This window comes from Delphinus delphis, chromosome 2, assembly GCF_949987515.2.
Source record: "Delphinus delphis chromosome 2, mDelDel1.2, whole genome shotgun sequence".
NCBI lineage: Eukaryota > Metazoa > Chordata > Mammalia > Artiodactyla > Delphinidae > Delphinus > Delphinus delphis.
Genome location: NC_082684.1, coordinates 54,856,603 through 54,878,919, shown reverse-complemented (window position 1 = coordinate 54,878,919; position 22,317 = coordinate 54,856,603). Strand labels below are relative to the sequence as shown.

The 22,317-nt window shown below is 36.8% G+C and overlaps 2 protein-coding genes across 7 annotated transcripts in view; one reads left to right on the top strand and one right to left on the bottom strand.

Moving 5' to 3' along the window:
* The window catches only part of FANCM (FA complementation group M), a 54,890-nt gene extending 47,094 nt beyond the window's left edge, over positions 1-7,796 (top strand). For 4 of the 6 annotated variants that reach the window (XM_060004618.1, XM_060004619.1, XM_060004620.1 and 1 more), the window contains 4 exons: positions 247-810; positions 4,119-4,494; positions 6,101-6,392; positions 7,445-7,796. In XM_060004618.1, coding sequence (XP_059860601.1) covers positions 247-810; positions 4,119-4,494; positions 6,101-6,392; positions 7,445-7,583 — 1,371 coding nt within the window. In that variant the 3' untranslated portion in view covers positions 7,584-7,796. Of the gene's footprint in view, positions 1-246; positions 811-4,118; positions 4,495-6,100; positions 6,393-7,444 lie in introns of those variants that run through there. The other 2 variants (XM_060004621.2, XM_060004622.1) reach the window with 2 other exon arrangements.
* Positions 7,797-8,411: 615 nt separating this feature from the next.
* Positions 8,412-22,317, bottom strand: part of MIS18BP1 (MIS18 binding protein 1) — a 62,484-nt gene continuing 48,578 nt past the window's right edge. The window contains exons 12-15 of the mRNA XM_060004616.1: positions 21,210-21,358; positions 16,350-16,437; positions 11,223-11,277; positions 8,412-11,038 (exon numbers count right to left, since the gene is read on the bottom strand). Of these exons, the coding sequence (XP_059860599.1) occupies positions 10,935-11,038; positions 11,223-11,277; positions 16,350-16,437; positions 21,210-21,358 (396 nt within the window). The 3' untranslated portion in view covers positions 8,412-10,934. The remainder of the gene's footprint in view (positions 11,039-11,222; positions 11,278-16,349; positions 16,438-21,209; positions 21,359-22,317) is intronic.

Below are 22,317 nucleotides of genomic sequence, written 5' to 3'. Positions count from 1 at the left end.
CATGATGTAATAAGTCAAATCATTATGCTGTACACCTTAGACTTATACAGTGTTGTATGTCAATTATATCTCAATAAAACTGGAAGAAAAAAAGAATATGCTCAATATATGTTAGTGAGCAAGTGACTGACTTAATAAAGTAAGTGAAATAAATATTCAGAAAGATACCATGAACTTAAAAGAATATGTTAAAACATACTGATTTTATGAAATTTATAATATTCTTATTTTGTATTTGTATTGTAGATTCCTGAGCAAGATGAAACCTATTTAGAAGACAGTTTTTGTGTTGATGAAGAGGAGTCTTGCAAAAGCCAATCAAGTGAAGAAGTCTGTGTTGATTTTAACCTAATAACTGAAGATTGCTTTGCAAGTAGGAGTAAAAAATATAAAACCCGACGTGCAGTAAAGCTAAAACAAATGAAGATGAGACAAAACTGTGCATCTTCAAAAAAAAAATTATGCAGAATTATTTTACCAGATGATTCAAGTGAGGAGGAAAACGATGTAAATGATAAACAGGAATCCAGCACTGTGATTAATCCAAGTGCAGTTACCAAGAGTGAACAACAAAACCACTGTTTGAATTTAGTGCCTTCTGGGTCTTCATTGCAGTCCAGGGACCACTCTAATCCAGTTGTTAATCAGTCGCCAAACCAGAGACAACAGACACCGCTTAATTTAAAGGTTACAGTTTCCGATGTCTCAGACTTCAAACCTCAGAGCCGTACTAAAATTGAACCTACCTCATCATCATTCACTACTGTTGATTCACAGAAAGACTGTAGAAAATTTCCAATTCAGTTGAAGGTATGAATCAGATTAGAGAAAAAAAGCCTTCGTATGATTACCAAAACGTTTTCTTTGGTTTGTTTTTCTTTCTTTTGTGTTAAATAACTAGGTCAAAGAAAAATTAGCAAGTGATAAAATTCTTCAGACAAGAAACCAGCACACTAAATTTTATAGCTGATTTGTAGGATGCTTATTTTTAAAATGTGTTAATAGTTTTCTGTAAGGAAACCTGCTAATTTTATAAAAAGGATATAGGAAATGGGCTTCCTACAAGGTAAAATTAACAGAAATTAAAGCTCAGAACTGGTTTCTCCAGATTTTTTCTTTCCCCCTCTGAAGGCTTCTGGTATGTAACTCTCATCTACTTACTGGGGTGAGGAGTTTAGGGGTACCAGCTGATTTCCTTCCTTTGAATTTCTTTCCTTCCAGAATGGTTACTATTGATGAAGTAATCCCTAAAATCATTTTCAGTTTTTAAGAGTTCATAGTTGCAGTAGTTTTGCTAAAATAGGGGTTAAAGTCATAGTAATAGGAATCCCTAGACCTAGACTTAGATTTCTCTTTTATTTCAGGTGTTTCAGCCCATTCCACCTTAGCAACATGCTCCAGTGTCCGCACAATGGCCCTCAAATTGGCATTTCTAGTTGTAAATTATCTCCAGGCCTTTTTTGCACAAAGTTATTTCTGGAAGGCATAATTAGATAAAATTGACTAGATTAAGTCTTATAAATAGATTGGAGAAGAGCCAAGTACTTAATTTCCCTGAGCCTCGGTATTCTCAGCTGTATTAGAAAGATAGTAATCCCAAGGGTCAGGGTAGGTAATACTTGCACAGTACTTTCAAAACCAGTAAGCACTCTCTACATTTCTACGTTGCCATGCTGTAACTAAAAAAAATAGATATAGGCTAGTAATATTTTGAGGACTGTGAAAAAGGATAGAGTTTTAACAGAAATGTGTTTTAACTTTTCCTCTACTATCTAATACTATACATATAGTATGATTCTTCTTCAGATTAGGAGGGGAAGGAATTTGAGATAAATTTGAGAAGACAGAAAATAGACTAAATATCCTGTCAAAAACTGTTAGATACTAAAAATGTTAATACTTATTTTGTCATGTGTATTGCAGACAGTATTCCTTGTTTGTCATTTGCCTTTGTTTTGTTTAATAGTGGGTTTTGCCACAGGAAAATTTAACTTTTTTATACAGTTCCAATTTTTTTCTTTATAGTTTCTGACATCAGTGTCATGTTTAAAAAGCCATTTTGTACTCCAAGATAACGAAATATTTCCAATATTTTCTTTTGGTTCTTTAGTGTTCATTTCTTCCTTCATGACATTTATTCCTTTTCTTAAAAAATTGAATATTAAATATATTTTAAAGATTATTCTGAGTGATTAGGACTTCCTCTTTAGCTTAGAATACAGAAAGCTGGAAAGAGCATTGCTCCCATCCTTGTAACAGCAGCCAAAAAACCAGATAATCTACAAAATCATAAGTTTATTTGGATCTGAGGTTGCAGGACAGCCAATTAGCCTGATATCTAAGGAGACAAGTGCCTCCAAGGAGAGACTTGCTGATTTGGGACAGTCACTGGGCACTGTATAATCTGGCAAGAATTCAGCTAAAACATTAATGAATTGCAAAAGGCAACGGGATAGCATGAGCGTTTAGAACCCCTGGGAGTTGCAGAGAGAAGGGTAATTCACAACCACTCGTGGGCACTTTTCCACAGAGTCATCAGATGGTCACAAGAAAGACTGAGAATCAGAGAAAACCTCCTTCCCAGTGCAGGCCTTGGGGAAGTGACCAGAAGCTACTGTGGAAAAGGCACCAAACCCCATCTAGTTTCTTCTCCCCTATTTCCCCTATGGAGCAAAAAGCATTAAACTACTGGGGGAAGAACAGCAAACCCTACAGCCTCCAGGGCTTAGGTGAAGACCCTTTGCAGATGGAGGAAAGGAATAAGAGAGAAATGCTCTACATCTGAGAAAGGGGCAGGAAAACATCTTGGGCCCAGAGCATTAGAGATCTCTAACCACTGGGGGCAGGGAGAGGGGGAGGATCATTGAGAAGTTCCCACCTCTGAGATCCAGGGACACAATTCCTGCCCAAGACAGGCTGAACCAGGACAATAGAAACCCCCCTCCCCCCACCTGTCCCCACACTCCTAGCACTCCCTCCAACCAGGCTAGCAAGCAGTAAGTGAGAAATAAAATCAATCTACTGCTGAGAGAGAGACAAGAGTATGGGGAGAAAAACTCTGAGGCACAGGTTTACAAAGAAAAGTTAGAATATTTAGAAAAATCACCTGGCGAACGAGCCCAGACCTCAGCTCAGTTTGAAAGGACTTTGTGATGTTTTGTCATGGGTCCAAAGCTATTTCTGTACTTTGGTAGAGCTCATATTTACCTCAATCACTACTCTCCTACACAAGATGTTTGGCTTTCAACCAAAAGTTACAAAATACATAGAAGGAAGAAAAAAACACATTCTCAAGAACCAGACTCAGATATGACCCAGACATTGGAACTATCAGACAGGGAATTTAGAATAACCATGATTAACATGTTAAAGGCACTAGTGGAAAAGTCAAACAAACATGCATGAATAGAAAGGGAATATCATCCAAGAAATGGAATATATAAAGAACAATAAAGTGGAAATGCTAGAAATGGAAAACATGGTAAAAGAGATGAAGAATGTCTGCAATAGGCCCATCAGTAGACTCAATGCAGCCATGGAAAGAACCAACAAACTTAAAGCTAGGTCAATAAAATTACCCAATCAGAAATATAAAGAAAGAGTGAAAAAACAGAATGGAGCATCCAGGAGCTGTGGGAATGTAAGCAGTAGCCTAAGATACATGTAATTGGAATTAAGGAGAAAAGAGAGCAAGTAGAAGATATAGTTGAACAAGCAATGGCTGAGGATTTTCCAAAGTTAATCAACATTGGCATACAAGTATCTGAGTCTCTGGTTTCAATTATTATGGGTATGTTACCTAGGAGTGGAATTCCTGGGCCATATGGTAATTCTTTAATTTTGAGAACTCTCCCCACAGTGGCCTCACCATTTTTCATTCCCACCAGCAATGTACATTCCAGTTTTTTCACATTCTCATCAACACATTTTCCTTTTTTAAAAATTCTAGCCATCCTACAAGGTGTTAAGTGGTAGCTTGGTCCTTCATCTACATAGTCACTTTGCTGATGTTGAAGGAAGAAAAAAAAGTATCAATAAGAAAAATCAGCCTAGGAGTTAGAAGTTTATGGCGCTAACATATATATAACTGATCATGATTGATGTTTTCTGCTTTTCAGGATACTAGTGCTCTGGAGGATTCTGGCACTTCAGTGGCATACTGTTCCAACTCACGACCACGCTTGGCTGGCACACATGCTTCTCTTAGACTTCCACAGGAAGGCCAAAGAACTTGTATTCTTGTAGACAGTCGTGAAATCACTTCTGGTTCAGAAGTAATTTCTTCCCTAAGAGCAGTTCATGGCTTACAGGTAGAGGTTTGTCCTCTTAATGGTTGTGATTATATTGTGAGTAACCGCATGGTGGTGGAAAGGAGGTCTCAATCTGAGATGTTAAATAGTACCAATAAGAACAAGCTCATTGAACAGATCCAGTACCTACAGAGCATGTTTGAAAGAATATGTGTGATTGTGGAAAAGGACAGAGAAAAAACAGGTTTGTATTTTTAAATGGTTTTGTTTATAAGGCTGTAAAGGAACCTATTATTTGGTTCATTATCCTACTGTCAGGATGTGGGAAGCTCTTAAAATTTAAATACCTGACTCATGAATGTCATTTCATATTTACATAATGCCATAATGTTTTTCATTAGTCATTGTGTTTAAATGCAGCTTGTGAGAATCGAAGGGTGAGAAATTGAAGGCAAGTGAACCAATCATAAGTCTTTTTCTGGGAGCCGCAGAAAGGGTGAGGGGCCCTAAATAAGGCAGCAGTGGGGGAAAGGAGGAATCAGGAGGGAAGTGAAATCAGGAGGTAGCAGGAGTAAGTGGGAGCAATCAAGAATTACTATTGAGCTGAACAGTCTCTTGATTACTGGGCAGTTAGGTAGTGGTGCTGTTCATTGAAATTATGAATATCAGAGAAACAGCAGATTTGAGGGACAAAGAGAGGTTTAACTTTGAATATGTTGAGTTCTCAATGGGTCACTAAAATGGATGCTTAGGATATATTAAAAAATGCAGGCTTGGAGCTTCAGTTAGGGCATTTTTATGGGTAATGTTTAATTGTAATGGGGAGCCCCTGAGAATAGTGAAAAGATCATAGGATATGGGATCAGAAGATGCACTGAGTTCTGGTGTCTCTATAGCTATGTGATACTGCATTGACAAATCACTCCCTCTGAGGAGTTAATAATATACTTTTCCTACTCATCCCGGGGTGTTATGAGGATTAAGTGAAATCATGCAGCTGAAAGCCGCTATGGAAGAATTCAAGGATTATACAGTCATTATGTAAAAGAAAATAATGTAGTTTACATAAAACACTGGTTCAATTTGAGCAACGTACTTTTCATCGCCACTGTCACTACTGAACCATGTGACCTTGGATAAGTCATTCTGTCTTTCAGTAACCCAAATTTTTTTTTCTTTTTTAATTTGACAAGTGAGGGCTTTAGATTAAGTGATCTTTTGGGTCTTTCTAGCGTTAAAATTCTATAAGTTACTCTTTACTAACATATCCTTTATAAAGGAAATAGATTTGGAATAAAAAGGAAAGTAATATGGCAAAAGTTACGGAAAAACATCTTTTTTTTGGCTTAAGGAAGAATGCCAAAAAAAGGATGTAGGTGGAACATGGAAAGAAAATGAATGGGAAAAGTAGGGAAGTAAATTAATAGGCAGGAGTTAAAGTTATAATGGGTATGCAGGGTATTGAGATACTCTTGGAATAAATACATGATAATTTTATATCAGTTAGAAGTAATACTTAATGAACCCTTCGGCAATGCTACCATTATGAATTTTAGAGATAAGTAATATGGTCTTGGCCTTTAGGAATGAATTATCTAGGAATATAAACTCTCCCCTGCCTACTCACCTTCTTCTGTAGATTCCAATTTAAGACACTCATAAAGACCGTTCTCCTTATTTTCTATTTGAGGATCACTTGAAATTTTCAGCGGTAGGGTTTCTCATTAGCATAATGTGGCACTAGTTTGCTTAATGATGTAGATCTTGGGATTTTAATAATATACAGTATTAATGGTCCTACTTAATGTAACTTACTATGGTTTGCATTTTCCTAAATGTAAAATATTTAGGAGACACATCCAGGATGTTTAGGAGAACAAAGAGCTATGACAGCCTGCTGACTACCTTAACTGGTGCTGGAATCCGAATTCTTTTCAGTTCCTGCCAAGAAGAAACTGCAGATTTGCTAAAGGAATTGTCTTTAGTGGAACAAAGAAAGAATGTTGGTATTCATGTTTCAACAGTGGTGAACAGTAATAAATGTGAGGCACTTCAATTTTATCTCAGTATTCCCAATATAAGTTATATAGCTGCACTGAATATGTGTCACCAGTTTTCATCTGTGAAAAAGATGACAAATAGGTATGTGTTTTAATATTTATTTATTTGGTTGCGCAGGGTCTTAGTTATGGCAGGTGGGCTCCTTAGTTGCAGCACACGGGCTCCTTAGTTGCAGCACACGGGCTCCTTAGTTGTGGCATGTGAACTCTTAGTTGTGGCATGCATGTGGGATCTAGTTCCCTGACCAGGGATCGAACCTGGGCCCCCTGCATTGGGAGCACGGAGTCCTATTCACTGCACCACCAGGGAAGTCCCTGATTTAATATTTTTAAATGGTTACTTTAAAATCATCCTTGAAGGCATTTCATAGGAATTTTTTTTTTTTTTTTGCGGTACGCGGGCCTCTCACTGTTGTGGCCTCTCCTGTTGCGGAGCACAGGCTCCGGACGCTCAGGCTTAGTAGTCGTGGCACACGGGCTTAGTTGCTCCGCGGCATGTGGGATCTTCCCGGACTGGGGCACGAACCCGTGTCCCCTGCATCGGCAGGTGGACTCTCAACCATTGCACCACCAGGGAAGCCCCCATAGGAATTTTAATATTTTTAAAAATAAAGAGGTATAGTGCCTGTTAGATTCTTTCATTCAGTAAAGACTTTGCTTGTCAACATGTATCAGTCACTGCATTAAGCTGAGGACATTAATGGAAGGAAAAAAAAAAACCGTAGGCATTGTCTTTGAGTAGCTTAGAGCCCTGTGGGGAGACAGACAGCACTTAATTTGATCTTGCAGTCTCACATTTCTGGGCTGGTTAGTTCTGTAACTAGAAAAATGTTCAAGTTGAAAATTTTAGTAGCCTCTAATGATTTTATTGCTTGAAAATCAAACGAAGGCTTTAGAAAATAGGTTAAACTAAAGGCTCAAATAAGATGTTGAAATTATTATTATAAATGATTTTAAATATAGGGAATAGGCTTTTGTTTTATTTGAACTAATGCTAAGACATAATCAACTGAATGTAGAAAACTTGGGAAAAAATGATTTTCTTAAAGGATTTTATGTTTGGTATTCTTTAAGCAAGAATATTGAATTTTATAAGTCAGAAGTTTTAGTATAATGTTTTTGTTTATTTTTCAGCTCACCTCAGGAAATCTCCATGTATGCACAAGTAACTCATCAAAAAGCTGAGGAGATCTATAGATATATTCACTATATATTTGACATGCAAATGTTGCCAAATGATCTTAACAAAGGTAGTTTTAAATCTGATGCATGATCAGACTGCTCAGGTGGGTTGTCAAAGAACCCTCACAATACTAAATGCACTTCAATAATCATTGCTGTGGTTTGTGATTATCAGTTTAAAATATATTAATATTTCCATATCTGTTATTTTACACTGTGTATATTTTTATTTATATAGAATATATAAATGATTAAAAAATCTGATGTTTAATAATCATTTTGGTTAGATAATAAAACTTTTTTATTGAACAAAAAGCTTATTGAAGGTACTATTAAGTAAAAGCTAGAGTGAAAGATATATTTTAGAATTTTCCCAAAGATTATAGTGCTATCATTGTCATTTGTTAGCATTATAGGTTGATGTGTCTGCTGCCAGCTTAATGGTCATAAACAATTTTTCTCATATATCAACTATATTGAATAGATGTGGGTGGTAGGTGTATTGTGAGATAATGCCCCAGTAACTAGGAAAGTAGAAAATTTAACTGAATCCTAGTTAACAGTCTAATCCTAGTAGTATGAACTCTGATCTATACTACTTTTTTTGGTTGAAGTACCATATTCAAAGAAGTGATATCTTGGAGTTGGAACATTTCAGTATAGATGAGCTATGGAATGTGGACTTTCATCGTGACCCATAACAGTGTGTCTGTTATGCTACTAATTGTTGGGTAGTTGAACCAACCTCACAGCAGAGGGTTTCACTTAGACTTGGCATGGACTTCAAAGCTGATCTAATTCAAATTGCTTTTCTCGTTCCTTTCTTATCAGATGATAAACGTGAGGCCCAGAGACAAGTGACTTACTCAAGTTTAGACTGGGAAATCTAGAACAAGAACCCAGGAACTAGATAGTTTTCTTTCACTAAAAAAGTTGCTCTGATCGTGAACTTAGCTCCTTTGGGATAGTATAAATTCTGAATTCTACTAAAGCAGTTAATCTCTTATTTCTGCTGTTTAATAATTTTGTCAAAGCCAGAAAGAAAAGAAGTTCTATAAATTATTGGCTCATGTGCAGTTCTCAATTTGTTCTCTCTCAGGTTCAAATTCATCCTTCAGTATCTCACTCCATTATAATGGACTGGACTTTTTGAGCATTTCTCCCTAGTGAGCATGATTTAAGCTTTGTCAAGTAGGAGGAGGAAAGGGACTTCTTTTTCTGGTTCCAGTGTGCTGTTTTTTTTGCTGCTACTCACTCCTGTTACATGGTATCAGTGGTGCATTGGGTAGGGACATCTGGTGCTCTGTGCCCTGGCTGCACACCAGAAGCATGCAGTCCCTCAACAACCTCATAGTGCCCTGGACTGATGACCTCCTTGCAGCACATCTCATGCAGACACCAATGTCTTCAGATTCTGTGTGTTCACCCAACAGACAAAATATTTCATAAATTGATATGGTTTGAGGGACATAACCTAGAGGATTTCATTTATTTATGCTTGCTGTGTAGAGACCTCTATCCATATTTAAGCTGCAACGGCCTCTTTCTATACTCTTCACAGGTTGCACTTAACTATCGACCCTATCGTTTATTGATCCGTCTTACTGTCTTTGAGCCCTTCAAGTCTTTCTTTTCCACTTTTAAGTCTCCTTTGGAGGTTACCTTAAACCTTACTAGTTTATCTAATGACCCAATGGAAAGAAACGGGAATAACCAGGTACCTGGAAGGTGGGATACAATAGTTTTGATAGGACACATGGAATATGGGGAGTGGGGGTACGTTGTGGTTTGTGTCAACTATATGCTATTTCAAAAATTATCTTTTTGTTTCGTATTACAGAATTTACCTTCTAATTTTTTTAAAAATTTTTATTGGAGTATAGTTGATTTACAATGTTGTGAATACCTTCTAATTCTTAAAACACTATCCACTAACATCAAGCAGCATGGTATTACACCAAATATTGGCAACTTAGAGTTCTACAACAGAATTTTTTAGAGCTACTCTAAAATAACCCCCTTTCATTTGTTTCATCCTTCATCTATCAAAAATCTCTGTGGCAGAAACTATCATTGTAGTTTAAAGGAGAGTGATCTGTTTGCTTGCACTATTCTTCTTAAATCTTGTGTTTCTACAAATCCTGTAGTTCTTTAGCTGCTGATTATTACTGACTAAATTCTTAAGAAACAAGAAAGTATACTTTTTCTAACAGTTCTGGTATTTTTCAAGGAAATGAACTGAACCATTAACAAACAAAATGCATTTTTTCTATGATCCAGTAATTAGAAAAACCAACCAAAACATGAGTATTATAAAAGCAAATTTACTTTATTTGAACAACCTACCTGGAGAGAAAGAGTGGGTAAATACGTACTATAACCAGAGGGAAAAAAATTCTGTCAAATTTTTTTTTAAAAGAAGATGTTGGGGGTACGAGTTTATTAATTAATTAATTTATTTTTGCTGTGTTGGGTCTTCGTTTCTGTGTGAGGGCTTTCTCTAGTTTGTGGCAAGTGGGGGCCACTCTTCATCACAGTGCGTGGGCCTCTCACTATCGCGGCCTCCCCTGCTGCGGAGCACAGGCTCCAGACACGCAGGCTCAGTACCCGTGGCTCACGCGCCCAGTCGTTCCGCGGCATGTGGGATCCTCCCAGACCAAGGCTCGAACCCGTGTCCCCTGCATTAGCAGGCAGATTCTCAACGACCGCGCCACCAGGGAAGCCCTATGTCAAATTTTAAAGCATAATGGCATAATATGCTAAAAGAAGTTTATTTCTAAAGAAGCTGTCTGAAAGGAAAACAGTGTTTACTATGACATGGCATAGTAACTTGACTCCTTACAGTAAAAGAGGTATAACCTGAATGTTTGTCTAATCCAGTCTTTTAAATACTGAGACCAAATTTACGCCATGTCTGCTTAAGAATACAACAAAATCTGTTCTCTTATTCTACCTAATAAAAATACTGAAAAAGCAATAAATTAAATTTACGTAGGTTTCATGAATATGCCAATCACAAGTTTTAAGAAAAACAATCAGGAGAAAGCTTGTCAAATGGTTTAAACAACATGTACTGATAACTGAAACATTAGATCAACTCTGGCTTTTATACCAAGTGGTGACAACTGGTAACCTAAAGTTTTCATGAACTCAGTAGCTACCAATACAATCTATTTTTTAATTCTCCCCCACCTCTCCCCTTAAGGATAGCAACATTTTCTTGAATGCTTCTGAAAAAAATCTGTATGGAACATGATTTTCTTAAAGTAAACAGACTAAGATGCTTATGAGAGACATCTATATATAACACATGAAACCTATGAAAAAGAGTCTGCAATTTCATATGAAGCTACATTATAAAAAAAAAAATACATCCTTCAAATGAAGATACAGATACACTGTCTGCTTCTTGATAAACATCCTGGAAGTATTCTCATTTTTACTATGCAGAATCAGAGTTCGAAAAATAAGAATCTTTCTCTTCTTCCTCTAAAGACTCCATAGCATTAGTGAAAAGTTTTCCAATACCAGAGTTTTCTGCTAATTCTGTAAAGAGAAGTTTAATAAAAAGATTAATATATTTCTCAAAACAATTTCAGTGAAATTGAAAATAACAGGAAACCAATTGGTAGATCTGCCCACTTGTGAGCAATTAATTTTAATACTATGTTAATAAAGAGACTACCCTATAATAGAACAGAGCTACAAAAGAAAGATGTAAGTATATTACCTTTGTTAAATGGGGTTTTTCTTCTTGATGGTGGAGTTGAAAAATCACTTTCAATCTACAAGAGAGTTCATATTAGCTAAGTGATGCCTCCTCTGAAGCCTGCTTCATATGTAGACAAAATTCAGCATGCTTTACCCCAATAAAACATTACAAACTAATGCTACAGTGGTTAAAGGATAGCCTCTGAAAGTTGCCAAAATCTACTGAGTACTTATTCCATTACACTAGCAAAATTTGAATTCTCTGTACTTTAAATTCTTGGCTAAAATAATAATTTATATGGCAAGTTTTAAGTATATAATGCATGCTTATATATACATCAGTGCTTTTTAAACTACTGGCCATGACTATCTTTAAAAAATGAAAATGAATAGAACAGAAAAGAAAATATGACAGAGTATACCCACTGTACTAAGGATAAGTATTATTGAAAGAAACTTTAGATATACAAACTCGTGTTCATAGATTGCCATGGAAATGTATTTTTTCCTGTGAAATGAGTCAAAACACTATTACAACATTTAGCCCTCAAAAATCATTCAATGAGATAAACCAGTATCATCATGATCAAGAGGAGGAACCAAGATGGGAGAATAGAAGGACATGAAACTCACCTCTTCCCAAAAATACATCAAAAATACATCTACATGGGGAGCATTTTCTCAGGATAGCTTACTGAACACTGACAAAAGGTATCAGACACCCAGAAGTGCAAGAAATATCTCCATATAACCCAGTAGGATGAAAGAAAAAATAAAGGAATTGGGATGAGACCTGCGGCACTGGGAGGGAGCTGGAAAAGGGGAAACGTTCCCGCACCCTGGGAAATCCCTTAACTGGTGGGAAGATCAGCTGGGACAGAAAGGGAACTTCATAGGCTTGGAAGAGAGCACAGAAGGCAGCTGGTGGCAGGCAGAACAGAGACTAGCACAGAGGATCTGAGCTACCTCACTGCAATCCCCAGCCTGAGATGGTCGCCGTGTGTACAGTGTGTGTGTGTGTGTGTGTGTGTGTGTGTGTGTGTGTGTGTGTGTGTGTGTGTGTGTGTGTGTGTGTGTGTGTGTGTGTGTGTGTGTGTGTGTGTGTGTGTGTGTGTGTGTGTGTGTGTGTGTGTGTGTGTGTGTGTGTAGGGGGGTGGGGGGTGGGGGGGGGAGGGAGCAATGGGATGAACGGGTTGGGCTTCAGAGGACACACCTGGGGAGAGTACGGGGGTTGGCTAAACGGAGACAGCCTGAAGGGGCTGGAGAGTAGTTATAGGGCCTCAACCGAGGGTGTATGTGGAAGAAACCCAGGCCGCCACAGAAGCAAATCACTGTTGCTAAGGGGTGGGGTGCATGAAGGAAGAGAGGGGCGGGGCCTGCCATAGCATCCTCTTTCTTGGGCTCTGGGAGCAGGACAATGGGTGCTCCTGTGGCTGGGATGGGACTAGCCTCGCAGCTGTAGGCTTTGTGTGTGACTGCACGCAGAGGCAGGGCTGGGGTCTGGGCTGCTTCCATAGCTCCCATGGTGGGTCCAGGTATGTGACTGCTGTGGTCCCGGTACCTAACTTTAGTGGATCTGCGCTGGCGGCTTTGTGAACACAGTGTCTGAGGGACACCACAGCCGACTACCTGCATTCCCACGGTGGAGGCGGGGCCGAGGGCAGTGCCAGTGACAGTGTACTTTGTGGGCTTGCACAGGTGACACACAGAGCATACCCCCCAGTGGACAGCTCGAGCAATGGAATACTCAGTGGCTCTTCTCTCAGTGGGAGAGCTCCAGTTTCACCTACCTCACACTGCAGCTCAGAAACGGATCTAGGGGCTTCTATTCCAACAACTGGGGAGCAGATGCTGCCCCCAACAGGGCTGTGACAACCAGAGAGCAAAGAAGAGACCCTGCTCAATATCCAGTGCAGGCTCTAGTCACCACACGAGTCATACCCCCTATGAAAAGGACCCCGGCCAGCACACACTGAAGGAAAATGCAGCAGGCATCCCTACTAGAAACAGCCCATGCACCAAAAATATTAGACTTATGCAGGCTACAAAGGGATGCTCCCACATAAAAACAGCCCTTCAAGGCCATAGTAAATAATTATTTCTCCTAAGCTCACAGAGTCAGAGAAATAAAAGTAAAATGAAGAAGTAGTGGAACCACTCCCAATTAAAAGATCAAGAGAATTCTCCTGAAAGAACAAAACAGACCTCTTCAGTCTAATAGACACTGACTTCAGAAAGGAAATAATGAAAATACTGAAGGAATTAAGAAGGGCTATTGATAGAAATGAAGATTACTATAAAAAGAAACTAGAAACTATAAAGAGGAACTAAGAAGAATTGGAAAACTTATTTGCCGAGATGAAAGCTGAGCTAAAGGCAATGAATAACAGAATGAATAATGCAGAGGAACAAAGAAGTGATCTGAAAGAATAAGAGAAATCACCCAATTAGAACAGCAGAGAGCCAAATGAAAAGAAAAATGAAACCAACAGAAGAGACCTATAGGATAATATAAAGCATGCCAATCTACACATAACAGGGATCCCAGAAGGAGAAGAAAGAAAAAAGGATATTGAAATGAATCTGAAGAAATTATGGTTGAAAACTTCCCAAACCTAAAGAAGGAAACAGATATCCAGGTACAGGAAGCACAGAGGGTCCCAAACAAGATGAACCCAAACAGACCTACACCAAGACATAATTAAAATGGCAAAAGTTAGAGGATTCTAAAGGCAGCAAGAGAAAAACAAAGATTTAATTATAAGGAAACCCTCATAAGGCAATCAGCTGATTTCTCTACATAAACATTGCAGGCCAGAAGGGAATGGCAGGATATAAAGTCCTGAAAGGGAAAACCCTGCAACCTAGGATACTACCCAGCAAGATTATCATTTAGAATAGAAGGAGAGATAAAGAATTGCTCAGACAAGCAAAAACTAAGAGTACACCTATCCTAAAGGAAGACCTATCCTAAAAGGTCTTCTCTAAATAGAAAAGAAGCAAGAATCTATAGGAAAGAGAAAATCACAATTGGAAAGTAAATCAATTAAATAAGCCAGGACACAGACTAAAAAAAAAAAAAAAATCAAAAAATTTCTGTGAAAGTGATGATAACCACAATGAACAGCAAAAGGATTAACATGAAGATGTAAAAGAAGACATCAAAATAATAAAAATGTGGGGGAGGAGAGTAAGAAAATGTACATTTTTTTTTCTAGAATGTGTTTGAGCCTATATGACTACCAGTCTAAAGCAAGTAGATATAGGAAGGGGTTAACATACTTGAAAAACAGAGTAACCACAAATCAAAAACATACAATAGATGCACAAAACCCAAAAAGAACACAAGGATAAAGAAAACCATCAAACTGCAAAAGGAAAATGAAAAAGGGACAAAGAAGAAATATAAAATCAATGGAAAAACAAGGTTTAAACAGCAATAAATTCATATCTATCAATAATTACCTTAAATGTCAATGCACTAAATGTTCCAATAAAAAGACACAGAGTGGCAGATCGGATAAAAAAACAAGAACTTCCAATATGCTGCCTACAAAGAGACCCACTTTAGGGCAAAGAACACACACAGATTGAAAGTGAGGGGATGGAAAAAGATATTTCATGGAAACGGGAATGAGAAGAAAGCAGAGGCCGCAATACTCATTATCAGACAAAACAGACTTTAAAACAAAGAAAGATAAAGAAGGACACTATAAAATGATAAAATGATCAATACAAGAAGAGGATATTACACTTGTCAATATATATGCACCCAATATAGAAGCACCCAGAGACATAAAACAAATACTAACAGATATAAAGAGAGAAACTGATGGGAATACAATAATAGAGACTTTAACACCTCACTCACATCAATAGACATATCTTTGAGACAGAAAATCAATAAGGCAACAGAGATCCTAAATGATACAATATCATCATGATCCCCACTTCATACCACATATGAATAAAATGAGATTAGAAAGCTCAAGTAGCTTGCCTTGTCATAAAGCTGGTATGGAGTCAGACCTTGAAATCAGAAGTTTTAATACTAAATCCTTTGTTCTTTCTATCCTCACACACTCACTGGCTACAAATGAAACCAAAATTTCATTCTTGTAAGGAATGGACTGGAAAAAGAAAATCTGAGAAACACTGAGAGGGCGTCTGCCCACACCTTCAATTATGGAGTAGAGGTTTCTTTTGAAGAATTTAGTCTCCAGACTGATTTTAAACCAAGGTTCCCAGAGGTATCTACCATTTCCTGTGGACAAATAAAGCCTACAAAGATTAGGTCTGATTAGGTAATCCTAATGTTAAGTTTAGAGACTCTCTGAGAGGAACTATACTCTAGCAGGTGTGCAATATAAATATTTCAGTGTGGGTGAGGAAGAAAGATGGCCATAACCTGGTCAGAAGGAATATACCCTCAGGGAATAAGGTAGTCTCCCATTTTACCTCCATCCAGAAATTACCATTCTCTAAGAATGGCTATTTACTTTGAGGAAATTTGAGGTGAATTAGCTTTTCCAGAATACTTATAGTTTTATCTGGATATAAATTATTCAGATTAAAATCAGAAATTAAAAATTTAAAAATTAATTCAAGAGGATTCTCCTAATCTTTTCTCAAAGGGATACAGATCACTGTAAGGCAATTTTGAGTTAAAATTTTTTCTGTAATTAGATTTTGAGTTAAAATTTTTTCTGTTATTGACATACACACACACATAAAATCAAGTAGCTGAATCTGAAAAAATTTGAAACCATTTTGAACCTGCAGAGGATTTAATGAAATTTCTTGTTCTATGACAATCACAACTCAATTAGTGTGGATTATTCCCCAATCATTGAATAGATATGCTTTTGTTTTGTGTGTCTAACCTATATGTGTTCTTTCCACCCTGCCAGACTCCTCAAATGAAAATTCTCACCTTGCTCAAATGCTTCAGTCTATGAGCTGCCATCCATAATCCTACAGCACTTAGGTACTTACCTCACTCATAGCCTCATAATTTACTTGTATTAGGCTGTAAGCAACTTGAAGGCAGGGACTGTTATATAACATAACTACAATAATTTGCCATATATTATAGTTGTTCAATAGGTATATGTTGAATAAATGAATGGTGAATAAAAATACTTACTGTTTTTTTCTTGATATTGCCCCAGACAGTGCCACCTTTACTTTTATGGGTTTTTTGCATACGAAAAACATATTTATCACAGTCAGCCCTGTTTAAATATAAAATAACAGGTCAACATTAACTACCATACTTTTATCCACAGGTTGAACAGCAACTGACAAAATGAATTTAAAATGTTTCAATATTTTAAAAGTACATTTTCTTTTCCATTTTTAAAAAGGCAATCATGTACCAATGGAAATAGACAAAATGCTTCAATCTAAGACTGTTTTGGGAAATGATGGTTTACCCATTGTCTTTTGTCCCATTTGTGCTCTTTCCAATCTCTATCTTGCTGCCTGTCTTTTCTAAAACTCACAGAGACTTCTTGTCCCTTGATTCACTTTTGTTATACCTTTCACTCCTTTCTCTTATTCATGTCTTCCTTCCCTCTCCAGATTGAATCTTAAAAGTTGATCATTTTAAGGATAAGTCTGGTGATGAAAGCCCTCAATTAATTTATGGCTTCCAACTGTGTTTAGTCTTCAGTTCAGCTCATAAGCCTTTTATTTCTACATACTTACATCTTTCTTATATCCCCCATACCAACTAAGAATTTTTTTTCATTTCTTTTTACCTTACCTCTCTCCCTTCTCATTCTTTGCAAATAAGCTTGACTCATAATTTACAGATGAAAACTGAAGCCACATGTAATGTCGTTCTCAATTTCCCCAACAATTACTTATGACAGTAAATCCAGCTGAACACCAATTCTAATTCTCTCTTTTGGCTTCAAGATCCTATATGATTGACTATCCTTTCCTTTATGACTATTTGGGAGCAACCTTAAAGGTATGACGTGTAGAAATGTGTAAATGTGTGACATATTAAGATATTAATGTGAACCACAAACTCTGCTGCATAGCAGGTGAATAAGCCTAGCCAGTGGTTCAGGATCAGCATCTCATGGGTCTGTTGTCCTGAACAAACCAGAGACTTGGGGATTAATAAAAAAAACTGTTTTGTTACTTAATATTGTTATGAGAAGGAAACTAACTGCTAGAGTTGGTGAAGTCAAGAGATTGAAGAGGTCTAGGAAACTCATATTTTAAAAATAAAGAAGTTTTAGGAAATATATTCTTGATATAAATGAGCCCACCATATGCTCTATAAGAAAAAAAAAGCCATTTTCCTTAATTGTAAAAGTGATACATATAAAAAAATAACGTGACAACCTGTATCAGTGTAATTCTACAATATAGAGATAATGGCTGGTGATATTTTTGGTCAAGAAATTTCCTTTCTCTTATGAATACATGTTATGTAAACTGGGATCATACTGTATGTAGTTTTATTTCTTAGCTTTTAAAAATTATCCACTGAACATTATGTCATTAAAAATTCTTGAAGGCATCATTTTAAATTGTTATATATTATTCTATTATATGGACAAATCCTAATTTCTTTATTTTTAAAATTTATTTTTTTATTTTTGGCTGCGTTGGGTCTTCGTTGATGCATGTGGGCTTTCTCTAGTTGTGGTGGGCGGGGTCCTTTTTGCTGGGGTGCACGGGCTTCTCATTGCGGTGGCTTCTCCTGTTGTGGAGCAGGGGCTGTAGGTGCGCAGGCTTTAGTAGTTGCGGCTCGCGGGCTCTAGAGCATGGGCTCAGTAGTTGTGGCACACAGGCTTAGTTGCTCCACGGCATGTGGGATCTTCCCGGGTCAGGGCTCGAACCCGTGTCCCCTGCATTGGCAGGAAGATTCTTAACCACTGCGCCACCAGGGAAGTCCAACAAATCCTCATTTCTTGACTTTCCTTACTGTTGGACATTTAGGTCATTTCCAAATTTTCAGTATTGTTTTGTGGTGAACATCTCTGTTCATACAAATGTGCATACATACTTGCCCAAACCTCATATTTCCTCAGAAATAAAATTCAAGGGCCAAAGGGATGACTATTTTAAAGCTAATAATTTGGCCAAAGTGCTTACCAAAAACTGTGTCCCAAATTATATGCTTCCCAGAAATAAACCCACACACCTCTGGTCAACTAATCTTCAACAAAGGAGGCAAGAATATACAATGGAAAAAAGTCTCTTCAGCAAGTGGTGTTGAGAAAGTTGGACAGCTACATGTAAATCAATGAAGTTAGAACACACCCTCACACCATACACAAAAGTAAACTCGATATGGCTTAAACTCTTAAATGTAAGACATGACACCATAAAACTCCTAGAAGAGAACATAGGCAAAAACATTCTGACATAAATGATACCAATGTTTTCTTAGATCAGTCTCCCAAAACAAGAGAAATAAAGGCCAAAAATAAATAAATGGGACTTAATCAAACTTACAAGCTTTTGTAGAGCAAAGGGAACCATAAACAAAACGAAAAGACAGCCTACAGACTGGGAGAAAATATTTGCAAATGATGTGACCAACAAGGGCTTAATTTCCAAAATATACAAACAGCTCATACAACTCAACCACAAAAAAACAAACAACCCAATAGAAAAATGGGCAGAAGACCTAAATAGACATTTCTCCAAGTAAGACATATAGATGGCCAACAAACACATGAAAAGATGCTCAACATCACTAATTGTTAGAGAAATGCAAATCAAAACTACAGTGAGGTATCACCTCACACCAGTCAGAATGGCCATCATCAAAAAATCTACAAACAATAAACGCTAGAGAGGGTTTGGAGAAAAGGGAACCCTCTTCACTGTTGGTGGGAATGTAAACTGGTGCAGCCACTATGGAGAACAGTATGGAGGTTCCTCAAGAAACTAAAAATAGAGTTGCCATATGATCCAGCAATCCCACTCCTGGGCATATATCCAGACAAAACTATAATTCAGAAAGATAACATGCACCCCTGTGTTCATTGCAGTATTATTCACAATAGCCAAGACATGGAAGTAACCTAAATGTCCATCGACAGATGAATGATAAAGAAGATATGGTACATATACAAAATGGAACACTACTCAGCCATGAAAAAGAATGCAATAATGCCATCTGCAGAAATATGGCTGGACCTAGAGACTGTCATACAGAGTGGAGTTAAGTCAGAAAGAGAAAGACAAATACCATATGATATCACTTATATGTGGAATCTAAAATATGACACAAATGAACCTATCTACCAAACAGAAACAGACTCACAGACATAGAAAACAGACTTGTGGTTGCCAAAGGGGAGAGGGGGTGCAGGAGAGATGGATTGGGAGTTTGGGATTAGCAGATGCAAACAATTATATATAGAATGGATAAACAACAAAGTCCTACTGTATAGCACCGGGAACTATATTCAATATCCTGTGATAAACCATAATGGAAAAGAATGTGAAAAAGAACATATATATGTATAACTGAATCACCTTGCTGTACAGTAGAAATTAACATTGTAAATCAACTATACTTAAATAAATTTAAAAAATTAAAAAAATTATATGCTCAATATACTTTCACCTGCACTAAATACTAAATTAAAAGTAAAAATAATTTGTGGATTGCTAGGGAAAAATTATGTTTTTGCTGAATAAATGCAAATTAAAATTTCACTAAGTTTCATGAGAGTACTAAGTGCTTTTTTTTTTTTTCAGTCATGATCATCTGGCTTCTATCTCTCACACCCCATGGAAATTGCTCTTAAGATCAGCACTGGCCTGCTTAATTGCCAAATGAATAGCCTATTTTCAGGCCTCATTTTTACCATTTTCCATTTTTTTCTCTGTGTTATATGACTGTTGGCCACCCATATGTTTTCTTAATTTTATTTATTTATATTAAAAAATAATGCTTATATTCAAATCGTGTGAAATTCAAAAAAGTATTCCTCTTATTTGTCCCAAGCTATCTTAGTTCTTCTCCCTAAGAATCACCAATGTTTTCAGTTGCTTATGTATCCCTTCAGAGATATTTAATCACATAAAAGTAATTATGTGATTTTAATCACATAAAAGCAATATATTTAAATCACATAAAAGCAGTTGTTTTATATTTAATCACATAAAAGCAATCACAACTATATACACACAGTCCCGATTTACACAAATTGTAACACATAATTAACCACATCTAACTTTTTGCATTTAATATATCTTGGACATTTTACCGTAAGTACATAAAGAATTTCTTCATTAATGTCTATGGCTACATAATATATCAGAATTTATTTGATTAGTCCCTAATTGATGGACATTTGTTTCCAGTCTTTTGTCATTATAAACAATACTGCAATGAATTAGTTGTACATTCACAATTCTCGAAGTAGGACTGCTAAGTCAGAGCATATGCATTTATAATTTTGATAGATATCAACAAATTACTGCCTGCAGAGAGTGAACTAATTTACCTTCTCACTAGTAATGCATGAGAATGGCTTTCCTTTTCTTGTTTATTTGTAGGAGTGTTATAACAGAGAAATTAGCCTTCTTCCTGTGATGAGTTCCACAAATTCTTTTCTCAGACTGTCATTTGTCTTTTGATTGTTTATGGTGGTTGGTACCAGGTAAAATGTTTTATTTTCTGTATGGTTGACTTTATCATACTTTTTGTTAGTGGCTTCTGCTTCTTCTGAGGTTATAAAATAATTCTCTAAGGTGTTTTTAAGGTATATTTTATAGTTTAATTCTTTACAGGCAAAACTTTGACCCATCTAGAATCTAACGTAAAGTGTCACTTGTGTACTGACACTATTGAATAACATCCCTCCTTGTGGAAACTGTCCATCCTTGACTTCTAGGAACTATTCTTTCATGATTTTTTAAAAATAATGATGACTCCTTTCATTACTGACATCTACTCTCTTCAACTCATGGAATATTAAAAGTTGATGCAGAGAATTACAGTATCATATGCACAAATACTTACCTATTTATAGAGGCTAGCATGCCAGGACTGACATGCTGACACTGAGGAGTTTTTGCCAGTGGAAAGATAACCGATGATGGAGTTGTTGGATTTCTGTCCATATTTGGCAGAATATCATCCTCTTCTTGACTGTCCCGGAAACTTGGTAACTAGAAAGCAAATATATATTACTGACAGGCACTCCTAAAAACGGAATTCCTCATTATCACAAATTGTTTTTTTGGGGAGATGATAAGTTGTTTTCTGTCTTATAATTTCACAACTGAGTAACTAAAAATATTAGTAGGTAGAGAACAGAGCCTTGGCCTCTAAAAAACCTAGTTTCTGTTGTGTAAAACAGAGATAATGGACACACATTTCTAGCGCTGTGTAGACTAGGGTCAGCAAATGTTTTCTGTAAAGAGTCAGACAGAAAATATTTTAGGGTTTTGTGGTCCATACAGTCTCTATTCCAACTACTCAGCTCTGCTGTTGAAGCAGGAAAGCAGCCATAGCTAACATGTCTGTGTTACAATAAAATATTGTTTACAAAAAAAGGTGATATGCCAGATTTGGCCTATGCACCAAGTATGCTGACCTCTGTGTAGACAGAACAAAACAAAACTGTAATTGATTTACTATTATGCTTGGTACTAAATAGACAGTCAAGCAGTATTAAACTTTTTGTGTGCATATATTTCCAATAAACAGCAATTCAATCCTTAATTAAGATTTTACTTACCTTTATATTAAAACCTTAGGAACAGTGGACTTCTGCCACAGAAAATGAACTAATTCACTGCTTTCTATTTCTATTGCTTTCAAAATGTTGCTACTGTTGCATTTAGGCCAAAACAAATATAGAACCTGAAATGATGGGGGAATAATATAAAGGGTACAATGCCTAAAGGACCATGGTTTTCGTGCAAAGAACACAGTAAGATTCTCAGATGGCTCCCTTAAAATACCTTCCTTCATAACCTGTGTAGGCAAAAAGAGAGCTCAGATAATGATGTTATTACTAAATTCTTAAAGCACTGTGTAGCCTTTTAAAATTGGAGATGATTTAACAACACTGTGAAATGGGTAGATGAAAAAATTACCCTTAAGTGTAGCTCACTAAAACAAA